The 18,527-nt window shown below is 38.7% G+C and overlaps 1 protein-coding gene across 4 annotated transcripts in view; it reads right to left on the reverse strand.

Annotated features, from left to right (window-relative positions):
* col14a1a (collagen, type XIV, alpha 1a) overlaps positions 1-16,024 on the reverse strand; it is a 167,416-nt gene extending 151,392 nt beyond the window's left edge. For all 4 annotated transcript variants that reach the window (XM_028471081.1, XM_028471079.1, XM_028471080.1 and 1 more), the window contains exons 1-2: positions 15,889-16,024; positions 14,189-14,298 (exon numbers count right to left, since the gene is read on the reverse strand). In XM_028471081.1, the coding sequence (XP_028326882.1) occupies positions 14,189-14,276 (88 nt within the window). In that variant the 5' untranslated portion in view covers positions 14,277-14,298; positions 15,889-16,024. The remainder of the gene's footprint in view (positions 1-14,188; positions 14,299-15,888) is intronic.
* Positions 16,025-18,527: the final 2,503 nt, after the last annotated feature.

Below are 18,527 nucleotides of genomic sequence, written 5' to 3' on the forward strand. Positions count from 1 at the left end.
AGTGTGTTGAACTAACATGGTTACACTTCAAGCTTCCACAGGCTGTGGCTGAACTGAACTATTTCTCCAGTTCATAAAGACTAAGTGGGTCAGCTGAAGCTCCATCCATGCATTGAAACACTGAGGTTTAACAACTCCATTAATGATGGGGTCATGTTAGTTTTGGCACACGTCAGCTGTTTCAGAGTCAGGAAAATGTTGAGAAACCCTGACATTAACGAACTAATTTCTCCCAGTGGAGACACATCCACCTGAGAATGAGCTTAGCAGAAACTGTTAAATGTCAAGAAAACCATTTCAGCTTTAATGACTTTTGAAGGACCCCACACTTTAAACTGATAACCTAAATAATCCTTGAGAATACAGCTGCTGACATAAGCTGTGTGTGACAGTGTACTGTGGAGCGCAGACAGGTAAAGACCCAACATTAGACACAAAGGAAGAGTAGGTGATATGATGTGGACAAACCTGAGGCGTGCAGTGGGATTTTCACGAGGAGATAAAAACAGACATTCATCTTTCTCAATGTAAAAATCCCATAGAGACGAAAGACAGATGGAAATGTATCCTCTGCTTAAAATAGGTAAACTGCTGGATGAGTGAAATTTTCTACTAAATCATGATAAAATGGAGGTGATTGTCTTTGTAAACAGGGAAAATAGGTGGATTTAATGATTTATTGATGATTTCAAATGTTTTTACAGCAGATTTAAAATGTTTTACTGCTTTTTTAAAAAGTTTTTATTGATTCTTATTGAATTGAATGTTTTCTGTTGCACTTTTTGATCATGTAAAGCACATTGAAATGCCTTGTGTATGACATGTGCTATATAAATACATTTGCCTTGCCTCTGAATGCATTCTCTTATCAGAGTCACAATAATTCAACCTTTTTAAGACAAAACGAGTGTCCCATTTTTAAAATGTGATATATTTGAATTATGATCTGTTGCTTAAAACTTTAACAATCGTTATGCAAATATTTTTAAGCACCCCCTCACAAATAAAACCCTCAATAAAAATGATTATGACATTTTTACTTTTCTCCACCAGATTTACATATTACATATATTAACATTTCCAATTGTTTTGTCAGGAGCATGCATCAAAAATGCAGTGTTGTTGCACTCATTGTTAAATGATCCCCTCATCCCACCAGACACTCCAAATGCACAGGATGAAATGGTATAATTAAAACACACAATAGGACTATGACAAATTACAGTCTGTGAGAGGAGTTGATGATCACTTTGATATCATTTAGTGAGCTTCATAGTGGGTGAATGGTTTTTCAGACAGGGTACTAATAACAGGACTGAGATTGATGCACAACAATTAAAACAACTCTGATATAATGTATAAAATAATTTACAAACTTACAGTCTCTAAAAACTGCTGTCTATTGGTTGGATGTGACATTTGAGAAAGCGACAATAATTGGAGAATATCGACCCTAATCGCAGCAGACATATCGTCACCACTTCACAAACTCACACATCAGTTGTTATTGTAAACTATAGAGTCATAAATATCCTCCAACACCTCCCTCACTCAAGTGCCAAGAATCATGGGAGGTTGTTGAGGGTGGATGGGTGGCGGGGGAGGGGGGGGCTAACAATGAATCTCTGCTTTCTGTGTCTCACAGTAAAATATTGGTGGAAATACCACAAGCTAGACCTGCCATTAGCGCAAAGGATGGTGTTTAGGGGGATTTATCTGTGAAGAGTTAAATTGTCCTGAAGTGTCTGCAGTCATTTGTATCAGCTCCACGGCAGCTGCAATCACATGAGATGAATGTTGTAAACAGTAAACACTGTATAGAAAAAAAAAAGCCCCAATTGTCAGAAGCAGAGTTTCCATTACCCTTGGAAATGCGCAAAATCGATATTGAAATGTGTCGCAAAAGTGCTATGGAAACACTTTTTCCGCAAATACACGTCACAGAACATGACGTACCAGGTCACATGACCACTTCTCTCTGAGAAAACAGGCAAGGTACATGTAAACCGAAGGATACCAGGTCAATTCTTAGCATTATACTTAAAAAATGATACTGCCACTTTAGACGTGAAACAACAAAGGAATACGGAGTGTTATAAGGAGGTTTGGAGCATCCATCTTCCTGCAGCAAAGTCTCAGGGGATGAGATTTCACGGAAGTTACGAGGCTCCTGCCCAAAACAACCTTCAATGGAAACACGTTCAAAGCGCAATTATACTTTGTCGACATTTAGAAATACTGTTTTTATTTTGTGAAAATCTGTAACGGAAATGCAGCTCGAGATACTTTAAACATACTATTCAACTCTTGTACAGTTCAACTTTGAATTAAAGGGTCTAATTTCTACAAGAGTGTTTCATCTTTGACCTCAGAGTGTGAGAAAAGTCTAACTGGGAACTCAGATTTAAGTGGATTTATCTGGGTTACAGAGCGACCAGCTCAGCTTGATTCTTGTGTTTGAGGAGAAAAAAAAAAAAGAAAGTCTTCCAAGGATTAGGCGTAGTGAAAGCTAGCCAGGATTCTGGTTACATGAAGTGGTGATTGCCATCTTTTCCTTCACTTTGCCTTTACAATCTCCTCTTTAACGTTTCTTGACTTACTTTCTCCCTTCTATCTACTTATCTCCTCTGACATCCTTTCCCCCTTCACATCTTGTTGCCACTCTTTTTTCTTTTGCTGCTATCTTAAACTTTATCATTGCAGTTGTGACTTACTGTTTTCCTTTGTTTTCTCTAAATCTCATGGCTTTTCTCAATCTCACAATTCACCGCTCCTCGTCCTTCATCCATTCTCTAGCTCTGTCACACCTCCAATTGGCATCACCCGTGATCCCAATTCCATTAATATCTTCCCCTTATCCCTTCATTTGTGTCCATTGTCTTCCCTTTGCCACTGTGAATATGCTTTTCCATTCCTTCATTTCCTCTCTTCTGCCTATTGGCTACAGAAGCTTCTCCTAGAATTAATGGATGACGGCTGCTGGCTCGAGCTGTCACAACAGGCTTGTACAAGTGTGAAATATATAAAGTGTGCATGAGTGTGTGCATGTGTTAAATATTCGCTCAGCACAGAACATGTCATTCAGTGCAGCCGGCATCTCATTTTTAACAGACCAACTCTGTTCACCGAGATAGCGTTTAAGCTAAATCCATGCAGACTTTTCGGTTCCACCTCTCCTCTCGTTTCACATGGAACACTTCCATCCCACCTTCTCTTCTTCATATCTGTGGCTTATAAACTCACTCAGCCACACATCTCTCTCCCTCTTCTGCTTTTTCATCATTTACTTTATTTTATCTCCTCCTCGCCGATACTCCCGGTGCTTTGCTGACTTAACAACAGTGTCCTCCCCGCTCACCTGTAATGTGTTAGACAATGTGTGAAATGCCTCTTCAGGAAGGTTGAATACTTATAGTGTGTTATGTGACTGACGAGTCTGGTAAAATAAGATTAAAGAGATACTTTGCTCAGTTCAGCAGAGGGCAAAATACGAACAAAAATAAAAACCTGGCCAGCTTGTCAAGAGGGTTATCTAAACAAAGAAATGTATGTGTCACTGATGACCACAGAGTAAAAGGTAAAACATCAACAACAGGAGAATTACAGCACAATGAGCAGCACAAGGTATGGGAAATCAAAAAGCATTTTGATTTTTGCTACAGAAGACAAAAGTCATTAAGTGGGTTTGTGAGAAAACCCACTGGGACATTTTAAAAGGAAATTAAGATTATCAGGCCAATCCTTGGGCCTGATTGCTTCTGCAATTCTTTAAAACTGTTAAAATATTTTAACTAGAGGGTTCCGGTTATGGCCACGAGCTGAACGGTCACGTTTATCCCTGCTCTCTGAAAAACTTCTGAGAAATCCTTTAATTTTAGATTATATTACGCTCCGAACGGCTAACTCGGATTTACAAAGATGCCTGGCACCTCGAAGGCAAGTAAAGACAAGACAAAGTCTTCCACACAGTCCAAATTAACGGACTTTGGACCACAAGTTACGGAGCCATATGCTAATGCTAGCAAGGAAGCTAGCTCCGCTAAAGAGAGGGCCGACACTCACGCAGAAACCAGTGAAGCACCTAGGGCGACTTCGTCACCCACTGATCCCATGTACCTGTTTAAGGAAGAAATATTGGGGGAGATACGCAAGATGGGGTCAGAGTTTTTGGGAAGGTTTGATAACGTTATGCAAGCAATAGCGGAAGCGCAAAAGAAGATGACTGAATGTACGGAGAGAATGGACGACGCGGAAATACGTCTGTCTGCTGTGGAGGACAATAACAGTGGGTTAAAGACCGAGGTCGAAAGGCTGGGGAAAAGAAACAAGCAGCTGGAGGAGAAAATAGTTGACTTGGAAACGAGGTCCCGACTTAACAACCTCCGACTGGTGAATCTACCTGAGGGCGCCGAGGGTCCGGACGCGTGTGCATTTTTGGAGAGCTGGCTACCCGAGGTGCTGGATATGACTTTAAACCGGAATCCTTTGGCGTTGGAGAGAGCTCACCGGGTGGGACCGAAGAGAGACGCCGACGCACCGCCGAGAACAGTGGTTATGAGGTTTCTCGATTATCGCCAGAAAGATATGGTGTCCAGAGCCGCAAGAATAAAGAAGGAAATACTGTACAAAAACCAGAGGGTGAGATTCTACAACGATGTCGCTACGGAGGTGCACAAACAGCGCAAACAGTTTGACACCGTGCACCAGTAGGTGCGCCAGCTCGGGCTGAGACACGGCATCATTCCCCCAGCAACACTGGTGTTAACACACAGGGAAACTACACACAGGTTCACCACAGCTGCAGAGGCTCAGAGCTTCATAACAAGGATCCAGCAAGACAAATAGACTGGTGAATAGACTGTTTTACTGTATATTACAGTTGTTCAGGTAAAATGACACTTTCACGCAGGCAAAATTTTTTATAAAAATTACAGTCTATAATTATTAGATTTATTACAATTAGGATAATAGTAATAATATGTTTGTATTAGCTTAACGGAGCAGTTCAAGTTCTCTAAAGGATACATTGTATTAATAGCAGCAGGGGAGGGGTGGTTACACGTTATAAAGTTACTTTAACCGATCGGAGATCTGAAATTTTTGTGGTCGGACGCTACGCTTTTCACGGGTTGCCCAGTTTTCTGGGATGAGGGATGAAAGGTTTTGTTTGTTTTTTACGTGTGTGGTTAGTTCAAACCATCGTTCTGTGTGTTTTACCTCTCAGACACTTCCTTTGTGTAATGTTGTTTACATTATGTTTAAATGACACAAGTTAAATGTACTTCCTGGAATTGCAGAGGCTTGAATGGTGTAAAAAAAATCAAACAGGTCATGAACAAGTTGAAAGATATGGAGTCTAAAATAGTTTTTTTTTTTTACAAGAGACCCATACTTTAGAAGACGATAATATAAACATAAGCAGAAGGTGGCAGTTGAAGTCTGTATGCAGCCTCATTTACTTCAAATGCAAGAGGTGTTATTATTTTAATTCATAAATTGGTTCCTTTCCAGGTCACAAATGTTATTATGGATAAATTTGGTAGATATTTAGTAATTCAAGGACTTATTTTACATGAAAAAATCAATTTGGTAAATGTTTATGGGCCTAATATAGATGATGATCAATTTTTCACAAATCTCTTTCTAACCATTTCATCTCTCTCAGGAAAAACCATCATTGGTGGGGATTGGAACTGTGTTTTGAACCCTACTTTAGACAGATCAACTGGGACTGACTTAACTCGTCATAAAAGTAGGGATGTCATCCAGGACTTTATGAAGGACTTAAATATATATATATATATATATATATATATTTGGCGTCATCGTAAACCCATTGACATAATGTATTCTTGCCATTCTAAAACTTTTAACTCATATTCTTGCATAGATTACTTTCTAATTTCAGCAGAGTTATTACCTAATATAATTACCTGTTACTACGACAGTATAACAGTATCAGACCACTCTCCCTGTAGTATTGTATATTCCCATAAGGATCTTAGGTCGGACCCCCCTAGATGGTGCCTGCACCTAAAATGGCTTAAGGATAAGGAATTCCTTAAATACGTAGGAGATAAAATCGATGAATATTTTGACATGAACACTACACAAACCACAGCCTGTATCAGGTGGGAGGCCTTTAAGGCCGTTCTAAGGGGGCATATAATTTCTTTACATCATCAAAGTCTAAGGATTCACAAAAAAAAAAAATTCAATTGGAAGAGAAAATAAAAACATTAGAGGAACAGGTTTTCAAAAATAAAAATCCAGTGGCAGAAAAAGAATTGTTACTGTTAAAAGCCGAGTATAATAAAGAATCTGCAGACCGGGTGACTTCTAATATCATAAGGCTCAATCAAACTTTTTATGAGCAAGGAGAGAAGCCTGGCAAAATCTTAGCTTGGCAAATTAGACAACTGGAGGCTCAAAAAACCATTACCTCAATAATAAATGTAAATGGAATGACTGTAGTGGACCCAAAGGAAATAAATATAGAGTTTAAAAATTATTTTGGAAAACTGTATGATTCTAAGGAAGGTGTAGACTTTGGTCTACATAATGCATTTCTGGATAAATTATCTATTCCCACTATTACAGATGATTTTAATGAACAGCTGGAAGCCGATATTAGTGAAGAAGAAATAAAAAGGGTGATTGACAATATGCGACTTGGAAAGAAAGGTGGTCCTGATGGGTTCCCAATTGACTTTTATAAGAAATTCTTAAATAAAATAATAAAGCCGATGCTAGAAATGTATCTAGAAGCATTTAATAATGGTAGCCTTCCTGACTTGATGACTCGCGCATTAATTGTTCTCTTACCTAAACCAGGGAAACCTAATGATAAATGTGGTAATATGAGGCCAATAAGTTTGCTTAACTCAGATTTAAAAATACTCTGTAAATTGCTGGCAATGCGTTTACAAGACTCCCTTCCGACAGTTATCCATAGAGATCAAAATGGTTTTGTTTTGGGTCGCCAAGGTCTGCACAATGTACGTAGGGTCCTTAATGTTATTCATGGCTCTGACAATGCTGCAGATGGGGCGCTCCTCTCTCTTGATGCTGAGAAGGCATTCGATAGGGTTGAGTGGCCTTATCTTTTCAATGTATTGTCACGATTTGGATATGGAGAAACGTTCCGCAGGTGGGTTCAGTTACTCTATATAAATCCCACGGCAGAAATTCTGACAAACTAAAATGTGTCTACTCCAATTAAAATAATGCGTGGGTGTAGGCAGGGCTGCCCCCTGTCACCTCTCCTGTTCACTCATTGGAACCACTAGCCATAGCAGTACGTGCACATACACATATTTCTGGAATTGTAGTTGATCAAGTAGAACATAGACTCTCATTATACGCGGATGACATAATATTATTTCTCTCTCAACTAGATAAATCTATCCCCGCCTTGCTACAACTAATCGATGAGTTTGGTCATATCTCAGGTTATACTATAAATAGATCTAACTCCTCTATTCTCCTGCTGGACAAGAAAAAAAGAGATACACCTCCTGTAGTATCCTCACAGTTTCATTCAGTCCACCAGTTTACGTATTTAGGAATTAAAATACTCCCAAGTTTGGATCTAATAGTTCAAAATAATTATGAATCTGTAACTAAAGAAATAACTGATAACGTTAATAGATGGATGTCTCTACCCATGTCTCTGGTTGGTCGAATCAACATTTACAAAATGAATATACTCCCCAAATTGCTGTACATCTTTCAGACTATTCCCTTACCACCTCCAAATGTTTGGTTTAAGAAGATTGAAACATTAATACTAAGCTTCATATGGAAAAACCAAAGAGCTAGGATAAGGCTGTCCCTACTTCATTTATCTCATGGCGAGGGAGGACTGAAATGTCCAAATATAATGTGGTATTACTGGGCAGCGCAACTTAGGTCCGTCAGGTATTATTTCAGTACAACAGATGCTCCCCAGTGGACAGAAATGGAAAATAGGGTCTTAAGCCCATCTTTACCTCTATATATTTTATCCGATTCAGAAGCTAACCTACTTAAAAAAAACACAAATCCAATTGTTAAGAATATGGTTAAAGTATGGTACAATACTAAAAAATTTATGAAAGAACCAGTTACTCTGTCACAGCTGAGCCCGATATGGGCAAACCAAGAATTTAAACCAGGCAGAGCAGATGCAGTGTTTAAACAATGGGCACTAAATGGTTTGGGTAAAATTCAGGATTTATACACTGCAGGGTCAGATGATATGATGTCATTTGAAACTCTTCAATATAAATATAATATACATAGGAAATACTTTTTTAAATATCTTCAACTTAGAAACTTTATTCAGAAAAAACAAAGCAATCTTTTAAAACCATTTAAATCTAAATTAGAGGTCTTAGTTACTGAAGACAATTCGAAAAAAGGAGCAATCTCACAATTTTATAATTTATTGGCGTCAAATTCTTCAGAGAACTCAACTATTAAACTAGAGGCATGGAGAAAGGACCTAGAAATTAATCTATCTCTTGAAGAATGGCGTTCTGTTTGTATAAAAGCCCAAAAACAAACTATTAACTCAAGGTTAAGGATACTGCAATATAAGTGGTTAATGAGAGTTTACATCACTCCAGTTAAATTGAATAAATACAACCCTGACATTCCAGATACTTGTACAAAGTGTAATGAAGAAAAGGGTACACTTTTTCACTGCATTTGGGGATGTAGGGTAATTCAGTCTTTTTGGAATGCAGTTACACAAACTTTAGAAGACATCATCTCAAAAAGCTTAACTCAAGCTACACTCACGCTAAATGTGAACGGATTCTTATTGACATTGGTTTACTACAAGCCAAGCTTCTGATTGCACTGAACTGGAAAAGCTGTAGGGCTCCCAGTATTGGTCAATGGGCCAAACAGATGTTGACAATTCTACCACTGGAACGTATCTTCTGAAAGGGAAAAGTGACTTGTTTGAATCCATATGGAGGCCATTTATCACCTACGTGGAACGTTTGAATCTATCCGAGGATCGTAATGAGGACTCATGAGACTAATCGGACTTGGGACTATACCTTTTGAGTTTTATATTCATTTTTTTAGTTACCCTTTGTTTTGTTTTTTTTCTTGGAAATATGGATGTCTCTGTACACTCCAGTAACATGACATTCTTTTTGAAGAAGCAGAAGCACGGGTGTGTGTCTGGGAGGTTGTACTGTTGTTGTGTGTTGTAAAGCAAAAAATAATAAAGACATTGTTGGAAAAAAAAATATATTTTAACTAGGATGTCCCGATACAACTTTTTCACTTCCGATATGATACGATATCAGCACAAATCATACATACTTTTATGACTTATTTTGTAGTGTGGAATGTTAGAAAAGGCTTGATGAAGTGATAAGGTACCTCAAACAGAGAACAACAGTAGATATGAGATAAACTGACCCATTTATTATTAACCAATTGGTTACATACATTTTAACCTTCAACATAATATTTACAGTATTCTACAATTGAATAAATAGAATATATGTCGGTGATTTTAGATGCAGTCCGATAAAATCCGATATTTGTTTTCTGAATGAACAGATACCCGATATCAATATCGGATCGGGACACCCCTAATTTTAACTTGTATAAAAATATAGTAAATAATTAAGTGATGTGAATAAATACGTTGAAAAATTCAATCCAAATATGTGACTCTTGTCAATATTTATTTTCTATTTGTTATGCTCAATGTTCAGCAAGGCTGTTCTTCTTCATAAGCCCCTCCCCCGTCATGAGGTCAGCCACCCCCCAGTTTGGTAACCACTGCTTTACACTATCCCAGCCTCTTGGTTGTGCTTGCCCATGTAGGCGGATCCTGTCTGCATCTTACACCTTGCTTGTTCATGTGGTTCTTGTTAGGTTATTTCTTTCTTACTATGAACTTAATATTTCCCACCCCTATAACCCATAATCACAACAATTTTTAGGTTTAGAGTTAGGTTTAGGGTAAGGTTTCGTCTGAGTCACGTGACCTAAACTGGCCAAATAAGAACGATGCGTACAGATAGAATGTCGGTATATTGATACGGCAACCGCACGGATAGCCACTGCCTTTAAAGTAATACCAGTTCGACTTACATGAATAGCGTATTTTCTTGAGTAATCAAATTATGTGTGTGTTTACAGTGCTTTTTATTGCATATGCAGTTCTAAACGGCTTCTCATTCTGGCTGGTAAAGGTTACATATCATAGTCTAATAGTTTACGATGTATAAGAGTCGTTAGGGTTGAGTATCCTTTTAAAATCCTCACAATCAAAGAAAATTATGCACATAATAATCAAAATGCGTGGCTCCTACACAGTCGTGATTCAATGCGTCACTTTGCCTCAAAATGACCGACAATGATGACAAACCTTATCATCCTCCACAGCAGCCAAGCAGGAAGGTGACAACAGCCCAGTTCTTTTTCCAACTCTCTGGTTTTTAAATTCAAAACAGGCTGCTTCATCTCGTTCTCTCTTTTGTCTCTGAAAGAAAGGATTTCTCATCATTGGCTCCTGTCCCTGTTCATTATGGCAGCAATCATTGTACAGCACTGTCCCTCATACTAATCCACACGTGCACACACACACACGCACGCACGCACGCACACACACACAAAATAATCATTCAAACGTGCTCTCGAGCACATAATTTGTAGTGATGTTTGTTGTGATTTGTCCTAAAGCACGTTATTAACCCAGGCTGAGAGCCAATCAACAAAATCAATCACATTAATTACCAATGCACAAGGTAAGCACTCACACGCACATACACACACAAAAAAAACCCCCACTAAATAACTAATTGTGCTTGATTATATTTTCCGTGTAGAACTCAGAAAAAGGATACACATGTGACTGACATCCATCCTCCGCATTATTTTTGCTTCGTTCATCCCACACTTTCACAGGAAATGACAACTGAGGGAGTGTCACTCTCATCCTCGTGGGACAAAACTGAAAATGTAATTCACATATCTGGGTGAATACTTATGAAGGCCAGCGTATCTTGAGAGGGAAACAATGATTTACTTTGTTGCTTCCTGCTTCCACTCTGTTCAGTAGGGTCAGTATCACAGCGTTCCCACACTCAGACATGAGGAAAAGAGCACAGATCTGCTGCAGCTGGAGATTCACGTGTAGGACTGAATGTATATTGTATTCTCCTCCGAGGTGCTTCAAAAAGTGGTTCATGCAAAATTTGTTGTGGGGGGAGGAAAGCAAAGAAAACTTCTATCAGTGTGGAATAATATAAATTTAAATGGACAGCCATGATTATGTCCGATAATGACTCTTGTGTGAAAAATCATTTGAAGTTTGCAACCAACTGCACATTGTTGCTTTAATCATTTCTAGTTACATTTGAATCTAAAATGATTTGCTTTGTGTTTGACAGAACGTCTTAGGCTGGCCTACTTTTCGTGTGGGAGGAACTCAAGGCATCTCTCCTGTATATACAAACACGCTGCATTGGTAGAACATCCACAAATCCACAAACCTACAAACCTAACCCCCTGACCAGATGTTGTAGCTTAACCTTTAGAATGGTCGTTAATTAATGACATTGCATGATCCATAATAAGAGGATTGAACGGTACGTGCTATTTTAGTGCCTGGGTGGTCGTCCATGTGTGGCGGTGACTCACTGGGGTTGAATCCTCCTCTGATTTGCAATATCGTCCTTAAAGTGTAAATAAACCCCCATGGATTAAACTAACCTGCCACTAGTGGGAAATTGATTATGGGCGGGGCTCCTGGATCAGTTAAGAAACACGCAGACTATACTGTATATCTCCAAAGAACAATCTATGCTATGCTATGCTATGCTATGCTATGCTATGCTATGCTATGCTAACTACCTACTTAATACTCTCTGCATCTCTCTATTCACAATTATCTCAATCTAACCTTTTCACCACAAATTGTAGAGTCCACAGGTGCTAGTTTTTATAGAAGGGGCGGGGCCAACAGTGGTGGTTCGTGATGTAAGAATCCGCCAAAAATATCACAAACCACCATTCTCAGCCAATAGCAAAATGTGATTGTAATAGCTAAGTTTGAAACCATAGAGGGCCGTCACTTTTTGTTTTTAGCAGGAAAAAGTTGTTGGGGTTTAGCTTGTCTTCAAGTTTTAGTTTTTTTTTTCTCATTTGTGTCTACTGTAAAATGCATGACATAAGATGTGTAAAAAAATGTTAAAAGACGTGTGCATGTTGTGATTAAAGAAACAGTAAATTTAATAAAGAATGGTTTAAAATATTTAAAGATGAGCAGAGCAAAGGGATGGAAAGTACAGGGGAATAGAGGGGACAGACCTGAGTAGGGGAATGATTAAAGGCCAACTAAACTTGTGTTCATTGTACAAAAATATTTTCACAAGTTTATCTGGTAAATTAATTCAAACATAGCATTTTGTGTTTTCAACTTCAAAACTCACCAAAAGACTTGCTGCTTCTTTCTTACACCTCTACCTCCACATCCTGGAAGGAATGTAACAATCCCACGCACACCCATACACCGGCAGCAGCAGCAGAGTCAGCTAACTACATGTTTGGGTGTCCCTCAGGGCCATTTTGTTCTGATTACTTCACTGATAGCTAAAGTTAGTCTGACCCTGCCAGATGTAACTACGCTCACTCATCCAGCTGTTTACACACACACATATGCACACACAGCATAAAACAGCTCTTAGATACCTTAGTTATATTAAGATACCAAACATAACAGCATATATTAAACCTTTCATTAATACCAACACTTATTAGGCAAAAACACAGTAATTAATGTGACATATGACCTGTTTAAGTGACATTTTTGTCACCACATACAAATGGCTAAATTTTGAACAATAACCTTGTGAACTTGGCCAACAAAAATAAGTGAGAAACTGTAGTTCCTATTTCAGGTCACTTGTTCATCCACTTATCGCACACAGTGTAACAAAATCTGCATTAGTCTTCCAGTGACGATACAGTACAGACGTAGGCAACTGGTGGTGGGAGACCACATGTGGCACACGGTTCAATTTTATGTGGCCCCAAAAGTAAATGCACAAACTCCCCCCAAAAACATACACAAAACTGTGAAAATACACTAACTACTTAATTTTAAAAAAATCGCTCATATCATTCAAGGACAAGAGCACAAAGCTCCGCCAAGAGCCAAAAATCCTGGCTATTACTATATATATATATATACTGTTTCTATCGCTATTAATATTGATAGAGTAGGTGCAAATATATGAACACAAAAAAGAAAAATTAAATTGCGATGCAAAGCACAATCCTGATCTGATCCAGATGAAACTCTGTGGGATTAAAGAAGAACCAACCCGACAATATTGAGTCAAATCCCATTAGGATTGATCAATTACAAACTGAGGTTGTTGAAACTGATCCAGAGTCAGTATTTTCTAAATCGGATCGGATCTCCTCAAATTCTATGGAATCGGCCATTAAGGTCTATCTTTGGTTAAAACTTTGTCAAAATTTGTTTCCCATTTTTGACATCAGAGACATACACATTAAAAAAAATAACCAAAATAACAACAAAAACATGCAAACCCTTTGACCTCTCCTGTAATAATGCTCAGATTGGTCCTCATTCTGAATGCTAATAATATGGTCCTGGGATCAGACAATCCCCTTTTTTTGTGGCCCATACTGTGATTAAAGTTGCCCATCTCTGGTGTGGTACACTATATACGCAGCAATAAAACAATACATTTACAGTTTTCTCCTACAAGTGCAAAGTATTGCACTTACAGTATCTGAAGTACAATAACATGAGGTTAATAGCAAAGCATGCTGAAGTAATACACATTGTGCAGTCATTTGCGCAGCAAATTGTCAAAGCATAGTTAGAGAACAGATTCATTGAAACTCACTCTGCAGAGAGGCAGTCCCAACTGCAAGGATGCAAATATTTCAGCGATAACTTTGTAAAATGACAAGATGATATAATTATGGGCCCTGACGATTCTGATTGGATGATTAGATGGGGCGAGGGTTCATGTAGGAAAGGATAAATGAAGGCGGGGGATCAAATAGGGTGAGAGGAAGTGGAAAATTATCTGATTTGAGTGAAGTCAGAATATTTAGTATGCAAACAGAGTATTGCTACCTGAAGTTGAAATTGGGGTAAGGGGGTGGAAGACAGAAGATATAAGACTGAATTTACCTTGACTTTGTGCCTGACAGGAGTCATAGGAAACCAGTAACACCAGTTGAGCCCATAAAAACCACCTGATCTGCCCTGTGGACAACATCCTCACAACTGGGGATCTAGACCTGAAAGGTGAGGGAAAAAAGTACAAAGTTAGGAAGTCCAAAGTTAAAAAAGTAAGGCTGACAGTGAGAAAAAGTAAACAACTGGAGCTCCACAGATGCCATTCAGCTTATGTGAAACTCTGTGTGGGTCAGCCAGACCTGCACCTTGCCCACAGCTCCAAGTCACTGCTCTGGAATCAGTCATTTGTGCGGAAACCCCCACTTTTCACAGCCACTAAGCAGAGAGCCACCAGTCTAGACTGACAGCAGAGCAGTGGCCGAGGCCCCCGCCTACTCACATCAGGCTGGGGGCGAAACAGTGGAGGACTTTGTTTGAGATGAAAAATCAAAAAGAGGCTGACAGAACACCGCGTGAGGACAGACAGCAGTTTGATTGACAGCTCAGAGAGGAACCAAACATGAATCCATTGTGTGCACAGGGACGAAAACACAACAGCACCTGTCATCTCCTCCTCTATCTCCATCACTATCTCACTTTATACTTTTGTTCCCTGCATCATCGGGTCCATACACAGCCATCTCCTCCACCACCACCTCCTCTTCTCCTTTCAGGTCTGCCACTCATTATTACAAGAAGGGAACACACAGACATGTTATCTCTTCCCTCCTGGACACCCACCTTGCCGCCGGCAGTCGTAGAAATTAGACAGCACGGGCGAAAAAGAAAAAAGCTGTTTGAAAATGGATTACTGCCTTGATGGAGGAGTAACACTGGGCTGCAGCAAGAAGAACCAAATCCTTCAATTCAGAGGCAAAAGAGCAAAGAACTGACAATGCATTTTAATAATCAAAGGCAAACTCTAGAGAAAAACGAAAAAAGACATTTCTCTAAAGAGTGCCTGAAGATATATATATATATATATATATAAATGAAAATGATTAAATAAGGAAAAAGTACCAACACACACATATGTGCACACAGGAAGTAATTTCAGACAGCCTCAAAGAAATGCACAGGTTTCTCTGTGAGAGGACTACAGGCTATACAAGGCAAAAGTTTCTGATGTGTGTGATGCTTTTCAGGCAATCCAAAGGGCAACTTGGTTGATTAGTTAATAAAAAGCAGTGTGAAGGCGTCTCCCTCTCTGCATGTGTTTACACAGTGAGTACAGATTTCCTCAATGAATGAACCGCAAAGACCCTTCACACAACAGGTAAGTCATAGAAACAGAGTGAATGACCAATAATGTTAATGATTACCAATAACGTATGAAATAACAAGGTTTACACACACACACACGCACAAAAAAAAACTATTTATTTAGTCTTATATTAGATTACTAATTACTTCAATTTTTTAGATAAAGTTTGGGATTGGTTTTGAAAGCTGATCGATGCTTTATGATAAATAACTCACCTGGTCTGGAGGTGTTGATCCTGTGATGCTGTCTAAAAGCCTTTGATTAAGTGGATTTGGTCAGAATTGGCTCAAAGACGCGGATGTGTTTTTAAATCAAAGGACCGCGTTTAATGTGCCTGCGCTGCATGTGCACCTGACACGGTCTGACACGTGCACAGAGGTAAAATAAATAAATAAATAATAATAAATAAATTTTTAAAAAAAAAAAAAAAGAATAAAGATGCTCTCACCTCTTCAGTCAGTCATCAACCCCCACAGGTCCGCGTCCACCAGAGGCTGTTGCAGTCGCTGCTTCCCAGAGAAGAGCCTTTCTATCCGGCTATAGTTCAGTCAGACCGGGCTGGATGTTTCTCTGGTTAGTCAGACACACAGAGAGAGAGAGAGAGAGAGAGAGAGAGAGAGAGAGAGAGAGAGAGAGAGAGAGAGAGAGAGAGAGAGAGAGAGAGCAGCGTAAAGCCCTCCCATCCAACCTGCAGCTCGTTCCATCCTCTTGTCAGCAGTGTTTCTCAAATGGGGGTACGTGTACCCCTAGGGGTACGAGATGGCACTACAGGGGGTACTTGAGAGAGAGAGAGAGAGATACATTAACAAATGAAAGCATTAAAAATATGGGGTTTTATGTTTATTTTCAGTTAAAAAATATCATACCAAACATTTTCGGTACTCGTGTGCTGAGTTCATCGTACTGAGATTGTATATGCATAAGTGCATATGCGCACAATCGAAAAATGAATTTTTGCTAAAAAAAAAAAAAAAAAATTGTCTTTCATTTTTGTTTATTTTTGTTTATCGGATTGTGTAAGGGTTAGGGTTATAATCTCAGTACAGAGGTAAACTCAGACCGTGACACCGGCAACACACAAACAACAACAACAAATACACAAAATGACACCATTTTGTGTATTTGTTGTTGTTGTTTGAGAGAAAAATACACAAGATCACTACAAAATACACAAAATAAGAGAGAAACATACAAAACGACATAAGAAACAACCAAACAACACCAACAACAGACACACACACACAATTAGAAATAATAATTTGAATACTAAAAACACACGAGAGAAAAATATACTGAAACAACAACAAAGTACACAAAATGACACAATAAACACAAAATGATGATAGAAATGACCTTTATTAGAACATGAGGTCAGTCCTGGTCCCACATCAAGAAGGACATGACAGCAAATGATTAAAAACTATAGAATTACATTTATTCAGGAGGCACTAAATTCTGTTTCTTTCCACTTATTTACAAAATGAGAATATTAATTAAATGTGTTATCACTCATTTATTGCATCACTATGCTCTATAGTTGTTTTTACATACAGTGGATATAAAAAGTCTACACACCCCTGTTCAAATGCCAGGTTTTGTGATGTAAATAAATGACACCAAGATAAATAATTTCACAACTTTTTCCACCTTTAATGTGACTTATAAACTGTACAATAAATAATAATAATAATAATAATAATAATTATAATAATAATAATAATAATAATAATAAATAAAATAATAATAATAAATAAAAAACTGAGAGAATGAGGTTGCAAAAGTGTGCACACCATCTTATAACAAGGAATTAAATATAACATGGAACACAGTGAAGACAGTCATCATCAAGTGGAGAAAATATGGCACAACAGTGATTTTACCAAGAACAGGACGTCCGTCCAAAATTGATGACAAGACGAGACGAGAACTGGTCAGGGAGGCTGAAAAGAGGCCGACGGCAACATTGAAGGAGCTGCAGGAATTTCTGGCAAGTACTGGCTGTGTAGTTCATGTGACAACAGTCTCCCGTCTTCTTCATATGTCTGGGCTCTGGGTTAGGATGGTAAGACGGAAGTCTTATCTTACGAAGAAAAACATCCAAGCTCGGCTTCATTTTGCAAAAACACATTTGAATTCTCCCAAACACATGTGGGAAAATGTGTTATGGTCCAATGAAACCAAGGTTGAACTTTTTGGCCATAATTCCAAAAGGTATATTTGGCACAAAAACAACACTGCTCATCACCAAAAGAACATCATACCTACAGTGAAGCATGGTGGTGGCAGCATCATGCTTTGGGGCTGTTTTTCTTCAACTGGAACTGGGGCCTTAGTCAGGGTGGAGTAAATTATGAACAGTTCCAAATACCAGGCAGTGTTGGCACAAAACCTTCGGGCTTCTGTTAGAAAGATGAAGATGAAGAGGAACTTTATCTTTCAACACGACAATGACCCTAAGCACACAGCCAAATCAACTAAAGAATGGCTTCACCAGAATAAGATTGAGGTTTTGGAATGGGCCAGCCAGAGTCCAGACCTGAATCCCATTGAACATCTGAGGGGCGATCTGAAGAGGGCTGTGCACAGGAGATGCCCTCGTAATCTGTCAGATTTGGAGCAGTTTTGAATAAAAGAGTGGGCAAATATTGCCTCATCAAGCTGTGACACTGATTGACTCTTACCCAAAAAGACTGAGTGCTGTAATAAAAGCCAAATGTGCTGCAACAAAGTAATAGTTTAAAGGTGTGCATGTTTATGCAACCAGGTTATTTTAAGTTTTTTTTTTTATTTTTCCCCTTTAATGGTTTCAGTTAATTTTTCAATTGCATTGTACAGGTTATAGGTCACATATTAAGTTATTTATCTTGGTGTCATTTTTTTTACATCACAAAAACCTGGCATTTGAACAGGGGTGTGTAGACTTTTTATATCCACTGTAGCATTCTGAGCGAAATGTAGTAGTCAGAAAAAGGAGGTACTTGGATTCAGAAATAAGAGAATGGGGGTACTTGAGACTAAATCCATGGTCAGTAGTTTCTAAAGCCTCCACATGGTTGTTACTGAAAGCCCTTCTCTGTCTCTGTCTCT

Source organism: Gouania willdenowi, chromosome 16, assembly GCF_900634775.1.
Source record: "Gouania willdenowi chromosome 16, fGouWil2.1, whole genome shotgun sequence".
NCBI lineage: Eukaryota > Metazoa > Chordata > Actinopteri > Blenniiformes > Gobiesocidae > Gouania > Gouania willdenowi.